At 36.3% G+C, this 9,637-nt stretch overlaps 1 protein-coding gene across 1 annotated transcript; it reads left to right on the top strand.

Annotated features, from left to right (window-relative positions):
- Positions 1–1,508: 1,508 nt before the first annotated feature.
- Positions 1,509–7,262, top strand: LOC128177537 (uncharacterized). Its single transcript, XM_052844274.1, has one exon. The coding sequence runs from the start codon at positions 1,509–1,511 to the stop codon at positions 7,260–7,262; it is 5,754 nt and encodes a 1,917-aa protein (XP_052700234.1).
- The last annotated feature ends 2,375 nt before the right edge of the window (positions 7,263–9,637 follow it).

Genomic DNA, 9,637 nt, shown 5'->3' with positions numbered 1-9,637 from the left:
CCAACAACAATAGCATGTCAACAACAAATAGGGTTTGTTTTTCTGTTCAAGCTTCTTATCATCAAGCTGACATCATTTTCGGTGAAAATGCTGGAACCCAATGTGTAGCAAACTGTCTCGCAGCAGTTGCATTTCAAAGGATTAAGGATACTAAATGGTGGGATAGAAAAGACATGAACACTGTTTTATGTACAGGAAATGAGTTGTATAGTTACTTGCAACGCAGTTCAACAATTGTCAGTAGATACCTTTTGGTACATGAATTACCCCAGTTTTTTGAGTGTTTCAGTCAAACTTTTGAGTTCAAAGCAAATGAGTCATTACCTAGTTTGATCAATTTATCTAGAGATGAACCTCAATATGATGATTTCAATGCATATCCACTTATAGAGGCTCTTCAGATTGCTCTTGCTGACACAGACGGATGCTTTGTTTGTTTTGGCGGAAATACATTTTTAATAGGGAAAACAAATGAAGAGTATTTTACTTTTGATTCCCATTCTAGATCTAAAGAGGGATATCTGTGTGAGAGTGGAAAGAGTACAAGGGTTATTTACAGGACAATCCATGAATTATTCAATCATGTTGTGACTTTGGCCAGGTCGATGGGGTATTCTGAAACTGTGCAATGTGAAATAACAGGAGTGCACTGCTCATTAATACAATTTCAGTGTAGGGAAATATCTCTTGAAAGGCAGCAACACAGAGAGTCTGTAAGTGTTATGGAGAATGCAAATGCTACAGAAGTATACGTAGGAGAAAATTGCAATGCTACACCAAACACTCATTTATCAAGACATGATGACGTTGAGTATGTATGCAGGGAAAATAACGGCTTTAATTTTATGCCTCTGTCAGGTGTAAAGAAACGACAGTTGTGTGAGTCATTTGGAATAGTTTGTTCATCTGTTGACAACTCTAAAGACGTGGCAGCTGACATATTAAACATGGAAAAACCAGTTGAGGTGAAAGACATAGATCAGGATGGAAATTGTTTGTTTAAGGCAATTTCGTTTAGTTTGACAGAATCTCAAGACTTTCATAGGGTAATTCGCTCAGCAGTTTGTCATCATTTACTTCAGAACCAGTTGTGTTTTAAACCATTTTTAAGACATGAAGACACCTCTGTTGAGAACCATATTTCAAACACGCATATGATTGAAAATGGAAAATGGGCAACTGAAATAGAAATTTTGGGACTTTCTCATTTGCTGAAGACGGATATCTATACATATTCAGACAATCGGTGGGTGCTTTTTTCTGGGCGAATGGTCGATCAAGATTTAGATATTGGACAATCGGGGTCCATTTATTTGCACCATAAAGATCAGAATCATTATGATGTTGTGACAATGGTCTCGAGTAGGTCAACGAATTTGCAGCATCAACCTTTGACACCAAGTTTTGAGGTTGAATATAACAAAAGGGTAAGCAATCGAGAAAGAATGAGAGCAAAACGCAACTCTTTTTATAAAATGCCAAGTGAAAATTTGCTTGCTAAGAAAAAAATGCGGTACAGTAATGATGAGACATTTAGGTCAAAGGTTAAAGAAACCAGTAAAGGAAAGTATCTGAATGACGAACATTACAGGACAAATTTGATCCAAAAAGGTGTGGAAAAATATGCACTGGACGCTGAGCATAGAATGACCATGAAACAAAAAAGTATTGCAAAGTACCAGACAGATGAGTCGCACAGACAGGACGTGAAGAGCAGAAGCAAAACTAAGTATAGAGCTGATATTACACACAAAGAGAATGTGAAACGTATGAGTACACAAAAGTACAAATTAGATGACATGCACAAAGAAAAAGTTAAAAGACGAAGTACAGAAAAGTACAAAGCGGATGACATTCATAGACGAAATGTCAAAAAAAGAAGTATAGAAAAATACAAATTAGATGAAGATCACAGAGAAAAAGTTAAAATTGCAAGCAAAGCGAGTTATCATCTGAGTTCAGAGGCTAAAAGACTAAAGAAAGAAAAAGTTTCAAAGAAAAGACAAGAACGAATGGAAAAGTTGAAAGGTGAAGGCGAAGTAGTGAATTTCTTTAGAAACAAGATCAAACAAGGACCAGAGTACACATGTTGTTGTTGTCATCGTTTGCTGTTTGAAAACCAAGTTCGAGGATGTACACATGAAATGTATACAATGAACCATCAGGCAAGAAATGTGGCAGATCTGTGTATAGGTGACAAATATGTTCACCAGTGTGGCGCGTCTTGTACAGACTATTGTCCGAGATCTACTATGTGGGTGTGTTTTACATGTCACAGAAAAATCATGAGTGGGAAAATACCACAAGAGGCTGCAATTAATAAAATGTCACTTGAGGAAATTCCACCAGAGCTCAGCGATTTGAATTCCTTAGAGCAACACCTCATTGCTTTACACATCCCTTTTATGAAAGTCATGTCTCTTCCACAAGGTGGTCAAAGAAATGTGCATGGCCCTGTAGTGTGCGTTCCTTCAAACATAAAGAAAACAACCAGTTTACCACTAAACAATGATGAGAATCTGTTACTGAGGGTGAAACTGAAACGCAAACTATCATACAAGGGCTATTTCGAATACCAGTTCGTAAGTCCACGACACATTAAAGCTGCTCTTGAATTTTTGAAAAAAAACAATAAATGGTACCAAGAAGTTTCCATTAACAGTAATTGGACTGAGAATGACGATCAGTGTTTGATGAGTGATAGTATTGATACTAATGAAAGCAATCACGAAACGCCAGAAATAGAGATAAATCACAACCAGGAAGTTGCAAGTGATACATGCTTACAGCCTGTTGACATAGCGCAAGAAGTCCTTGATCATTACTTTGATGATGTCTTTAATATTGCACCAGGCGAAGGACAAAACCCTGTTAAGATGTTACAGGAAGAAGGAAATGAAGCAAAGTCATTCCCACATTTATTTCCTTCTGGCAGATTCTCATGGAATGAAGATAGGGATGAAAGGATAACACTATCTAGATATTTCAACAACCGACTTATGAATACAGACAATAGATTCGCAAAGGACACGAATTACATATTTTTTGCACAATTTATGTCAGAATTAAAGCAGGTGATAGAGAAAACACAGATATCAGTACGAAAATCCTTGACAAAAAGTAACGATGGAAAATTGGTAACATCAGACATGCTACAAGATCCAATCATCCTCTCGAAACTTTTCAAAAATGACGAAGCCTTGCGATTCATGCAGCCAATAAGAGGAACACCTGCGTATTGGTCCACAACACAGAAAGATCTTTTTGCAATGCTACGACAGTTAGGAATCCCAACATGGTTTTGTTCTTTTTCGGCTGCTGAATTCAGATGGAATGAAATAGTGGGTTGCATTTTACATCATGATAATGACAATCGAAATTCTGCTGATTTAGACTGGTCTGAAAAGAGTGAAATTCTTAGAAGAAATCCGGTCACTGTTGCCAGAATGTTTGAACACAGATTTCATGTATTCCAAAAAGAAGTCATTCTGTCACCGGCCAATCCCATAGGAAATGTTGTTGACTACTTCATAAGAGTTGAATTCCAACAAAGGGGTTCCCCACATATGCATTGCTTATACTGGGTTGAAGACGCGCCAAAATTTGGGGAAGATTCTGAGGAACGTGTATGTGACTTTATTGATAAGTATGTGTCATGTTCCCTTCCATCCGAAAATGATGAACAAGATCTAAGACAGGCGGTGTTAAGTGTTCAACAACATAGCAAAAATCATTCTAAATCGTGCCGAAAAAAGGGAACAGAATGCAGGTTCAACTTCCCAAGACCGCCATCAGAGAGAACTTTTATCGCTGAACTATGTGAAGAAGATGCAGAGATTCCTCACACCAATATGCAGATGAACACGTCACAAGCTAAGGATACTTTACTTAATGTGTGGAATAAAGTTCTTGATGATAATAGCGAAACTCAAACAACTGAGGAGATATTTGCAGATTTATCTTTGTCGCAAGAGGATTATGAGAAAGCACATAGAGTACTTGCATCAAGAACAACCACTATTTTAAAAAGAGACCCAGTTGAAATGTGGACAAATCAATACAACGAATGTCTCCTCAAATGCTGGGATGCCAACATGGACATTCAGTATGTTCTTGACCCATACAGTTGTATTGTGTACATTATTTCGTACATCTCAAAAGCAGAAAGGGAAATGGGCATGTTATTAAAACAAACGAAAATTGAGGCAACCGAAGGAAATTTAAGTGCAAAGCAAACTATGAAGAAAATAGGATCAGCTTATTTAAACCACAGAGAAGTCAGTGCACAAGAGGCTGTGTACAGAGTATGCAATTTAAAAATGAAAGAATGCTCAAGGAAAGTAGTTTTTATTCCTGTTGGGGAAAATCCGACACGCTTAAGCAAACCTCTTTCACAGCTAAAAACAAAACGAAAACCGCAATCGGACGAATTTGAAGGCGATGAAGATGAGGAAGATATTTGGATGACGAATATTGTAGAAAGATATGAAAATCGCCCACAGACTGACTATTTTAATCAGATGTGTCTTGCAGAGTTCTGCTCCAAGTTCAGAGTACTTGCAAAATCTCAAGTTCCACAGGGTGAAAAGGAAGGAATATATGAATTGCGAAATGGGAAAGGCTATATCCAGAAAAGAACAAGAGGTAAACCAGCTGTCATAAGATACCCACGATTCAATGCTGAAAGTGCACCAGAGAAGTATTTTCAATCAATACTACAGCTGTTTTTGCCTTACATTAATCAAAGGCAACTAAAACCACCAGGTTTTGATCTATATGAGTCATTCTATAGCAATGGGTTTGTCAGAGTAGATACTGATTTACAAGCAGTGAAGGATGTTGTCAATGGACATCGAAATCAGTTTTCAAAAGACGAGGAAGCAATTGAAAATGCTGCTGAAATATTTGAATTGATTGGCGAGCCTGAAGATGCATGGGCAAGTCTTTGTCCCGAAACTGAAATGAAGCGTGAAGAGTGTTTAATTCAGAAATCAATATTGCACTCGAAAGACACCCAACCAAAGGAAGTAACTGAGGAAGTTGAAAGAGAAGATTCTTCAGATGTTTTATATCACATCAGGGAGGCTTCCAATTCAAGACAAGAGATGCTTCCTTTACTGCAAAGCTTAAATGATAAGCAAAAAGAGGTCTTTTATTCAGTGCGCGAATGGTGTCTGAAGAAAATATCACAAGAAAATCCAGAACCATTGCATGTTTTTATAACGGGCGGAGCTGGAACAGGCAAAAGTCACTTGATTAAAGCGATTCATTATGAAGCCTCAAGACTTCTTGGAAAGACATTGTCCATACCTAACGCCATATCAATTCTTCTAACTGCGTTTACAGGAACGGCTGCCTTTAACATTGGAGGAAGCACAATTCATCACGTTTTTTCGTTGACTAAAGCTCTGCCCATTCCATATGAACCCTTAAAGGAACAAACTTTGAGTGCAATGAGGTCCAAATTAGAAAATGTACAAATATTGATCATAGATGAAGTATCCATGGTCTTTAAACGTCTGATGTATTACATACATGAACGACTTGTCCAAATTAAAAAATGCAAGCAACCATTCGGTGGTATTTCGGTCATTGCTGTAGGTGATTTTTACCAGCTTCCCCCTGTAAAGCAACGGAAAGACGAGAGATTGTATAAGGTTAATGACACATACCCTGTTGACTACTGGTTAGACTTCTTCAAAATCATTGAGCTGGATGAAATAATGCGTCAAAGAGAGGATGTTGAGTTTGCTACCGTTTTGAATTATTTGCGTGTTAGAACAATTGATGAGCAAATATCGAACGAAGCTTTGACAGTACTGCGAGATTGCATCAGGGAAGGTCCAGAAGATGCGTTGCACGTTTATTCTACAAACGACGAGGTAAACGATTTCAATCTCGAAAAGTTGCAGACATGCTGTGCAAATTTTATAGAGGTAGATGCAGAGGATTACCAGAAAGACAAAACAACAGGAAGGTTAAAATTACGCGAAAAACCACTGATCACAACCAAAACAGATGGACTCTCATCTTCACTGCTTTTAGCTGTGAATGCAAGAGTTATGCTAACAAGAAATGTGAGTGTCGAAGATGGACTTGTAAATGGTGCAATGGGTTATATATCGCACTTTGAGTTTGGAAGAGATCACCAGAGAAAAAACATTCAAGGAGTTGAAGTAATTTTTGACAGTAAAGAAATCGGTAAACTTCATGGAACAATGACCCCACACGGAAATCGAATCGTGATTAAAAGAATTCAGGAAGAAATCAAGGAAAAGAATACCAAAAACGTAGTTCGACACCAATTTCCACTTAAGCTGTCGTGGGCATGCACAGCACACAAAGTGCAAGGAATGACAACAGATAAAGTTGTGGTCAATTTGGATCGTACTTTTGCTGCTGGTCAAGCATATGTAGCCATTAGTAGAGTGACTTCAAAAGATGGGTTATACATAGAGACCGCAGATGAAGATAAGCTTAAAAGGAAAATCTACGCTGATCCAGATGTTAAAACATCATTGAGCATCATGCAAAAATTCGTCCCAAGCGGAGTTGGTGAAATTGGACAAATACAGACTGAAGAATGCAAAACGATCCTTCTGCTTAATGTACAAAGCCTAAGAGCACATATGCAGGACATTAAATCTGACAACAGATTAACGAACACAGATCTGATATGTTTAACAGAGACGTGGCTCAAGAACCAGGAAGACTTATCAGAATTTGACATTCCGGGCTTTAACTTTCACAGCATTTCAAGAGGAATGTGTTATAATGATTCATCGAACACTTTTCGTAAATTAAGCCAAGCCAGAGGCGGGGGAATAGGTGTGTTCCAAAGGAAAGAGGAAAATATGAAAGTTCATGAACTTCCCCAGAAGAATATTGAGGGTATGGCGCTAGAGCTTTGCAAACTGAACATCGTCATAATAGTGATATACCGACCAGGCAACATAAACGTTGGTTTTTTTCTAGATGCCCTACATAATATTATAGAGTATTACCAAAAACATAGATTTCAGTGTGTTGTTGTTGGAGATTTCAACGAAGATGCCAGATCGAAAGGACCAATTACGAGTTATCTACAGTCAAAAGGCTTTGAACAAAAAGTTGATTTTTCCACAACAGAAGGAGGGACTATCCTAGATCACATTTATGTTACTAAAGGCATGTCTGTTAAAGTTGTGAAAGTTCCTGTTTACTTCAGTTATCATGATGCTATCAAGGTGTACTTGCAAGGTACTTCACCGGTAATCGACTAATCAATTGGAAATTAGTCAATTGTCAATTGTTGTTCCATATTCTTGCTTCAGCGTTATTTTTCGTTATCTGATTTTTTAGGATAGGTAGACCATAGTTTGAAGTTGTGCCTATTGTATATCTTAACGTCACTAGCGCAAATTCTTGACGCTTGCCTAGACACGCAAATTGCGTACGAATTTTGAATCAAAATTTTCATTCGATTTGATCGGTATCTTTTTATGAGTTGATATTTTGTAAGTCATATATAACAAAAATGACAAAGTATGGAAAGTCCAGCGGTACGAAATTAAGAAAAAAAAGACGAATTCCCTTAATTAGCGGCCAGGAGACTCGTAAAGATTATTACAAAAAACTTAAAAACGATAAACATAATTTAATGCATTATAAAAGCATAATTGTTGATCGTAATAATCTATTATGACGTAATTAGGAATTTTTAAGAGCCAAAGTCCTTAACTTTTGATGCAATATATCTAGAAATAGGAAACTTATTTTGTTTAGCATTGTTTAAGAAAAAAATGTGTGTATTGATTGTATGAACCTTAATTTGAACATAAATGTTTATCCCCATTAAGGATCTACAGGACTGCCCCATTTGTATCTCAGAAATGAACAAAAACTGTGTAAGAACAAAATATGCTAGTAATCTTAAGGTCGTATGGGACATCTGTCGATATTAATGTGGATTAAAGTACTATATGATTAAAAAAAACTTTCACCGGTTTAGAATTTTCAAATTTTACAATATTTAACCAAAAAATGAAAGTCATATATAACAAAAATGACAAAGTATGGAAAGTCCAGCGGTACGAAATTAAGAAAAAAAGACGAATTCCCTTAAATAGCGGCCAGGAGACTCGTAAAGATTATTACAAAAAACTTAAAAACGATAAACATAATTTAATGCATTATAAAAGCATAATTGTTGATCGTAATAATCTATTATGACGTAATTAGGAATTTTTAAGAGCCAAAGTCCTTAACTTTTGATGCAATATATCTAGAAATAGGAAACTTATTTTGTTTAGCATTGTTTAAGAAAAAAATGTGTGTATTGATTGTATGAACCTTAATTTGAACATAAATGTTTATCCCCATTAAGGATCTACAGGACTGCCCCATTTGTATCTCAGAAATGAACAAAAACTGTGTAAGAACAAAATATGCTAGTAATCTTAAGGTCGTATGGGACATCTGTCGATATTAATGTGGATTAACGTACTATATGATTAAAAAAAACTTTCACCGGTTTAGAATTTTCAAATTTTACAATATTTAACCAAAAAATGGCTTGTATAAATATTTGAAAAGGTGAAAAATGTAAAACCCCTATCGGGATTCAAACTCATGACTTAAAGGTTCGTAGTAAACCCTCCAACCCACTGCGCTACGGAGTTAGGTGACCATTTTTGGAAAGAAATTACTTATATAACTAGATACGATCTCGTTACGAGTAACGAGTAGGTCTTCCGTTCAATTTTTAAAAGATGCGATTAAAATATCAATGAAATTTCAGAATTCTCCCTCAAACACTCCCTTTCAGATAATGTATATGATTGTCAATACATGTATCCTTTAAAATGCTTCACAAGGTGTTTTGCTTTGTCACATATTGCACAATTAAGATTTAACAGTTAAGTCCAATAAAATCCCTAACTAGGTCATTAATGGGTGTGGCAATGAATTTTACTGACTGATATTGTTACGATCAACAACTTTATTTCTGTAATGCATCGTTTTTAAGGTATGTGAAAAAACTTTACGAGTGTCTAGGCCCTTAATGAAAGGGGCCAGCCCCTTTTTCCTGAGTTTATTCAAAAGGTCTCACAAAAACTAACAATTTTTGATCTTACACGTATCTTAAATTGTTGTTCAATTTTTACATACAGATGATTCCATTAATCAAAACATTAATGTCTGTCCCCATTAAGGATCTAGAGAACTGGCCCTTATAATATTCAACCATTTATATCTAAAACACAACAATTTTAGATAAGTGTAAGAACAAACAATGTTATTATTCTTGAGACCTTTCGAATGAACTCAAGAAAAAGGGGTTGGCCCCTTAACTTAGGGGCCAAGCCACTCGTAAACTCTAAAACAAATAACTTTAAAATGATAAAGATTTTGTAATGCGTTATAGAAACAAAGTTGTTGATCGTAACCATATCTATCAGGTAAAATCATTGCCACGCCCATTCATGACGTAATTAGGGATTTTGGGGACCAGCGTACGGAAACTTTGACGCAATATATGTAGAGAAGGAGACATATTTTGTTAAGCTTTGTAGAAGAGAAAATGATTCTCATCGATTCCATCAATCAAAATACCAATCTCTGTCCCCATTAAGGATTTAGAGGGCTGACCCCTAAA

Source organism: Crassostrea angulata, chromosome 1, assembly GCF_025612915.1.
Source record: "Crassostrea angulata isolate pt1a10 chromosome 1, ASM2561291v2, whole genome shotgun sequence".
Lineage (NCBI taxonomy): Eukaryota > Metazoa > Mollusca > Bivalvia > Ostreida > Ostreidae > Magallana > Magallana angulata.
Note: the sequence above shows the minus strand (reverse complement) of the source record. Positions and strands in the feature narration are given on the sequence as shown.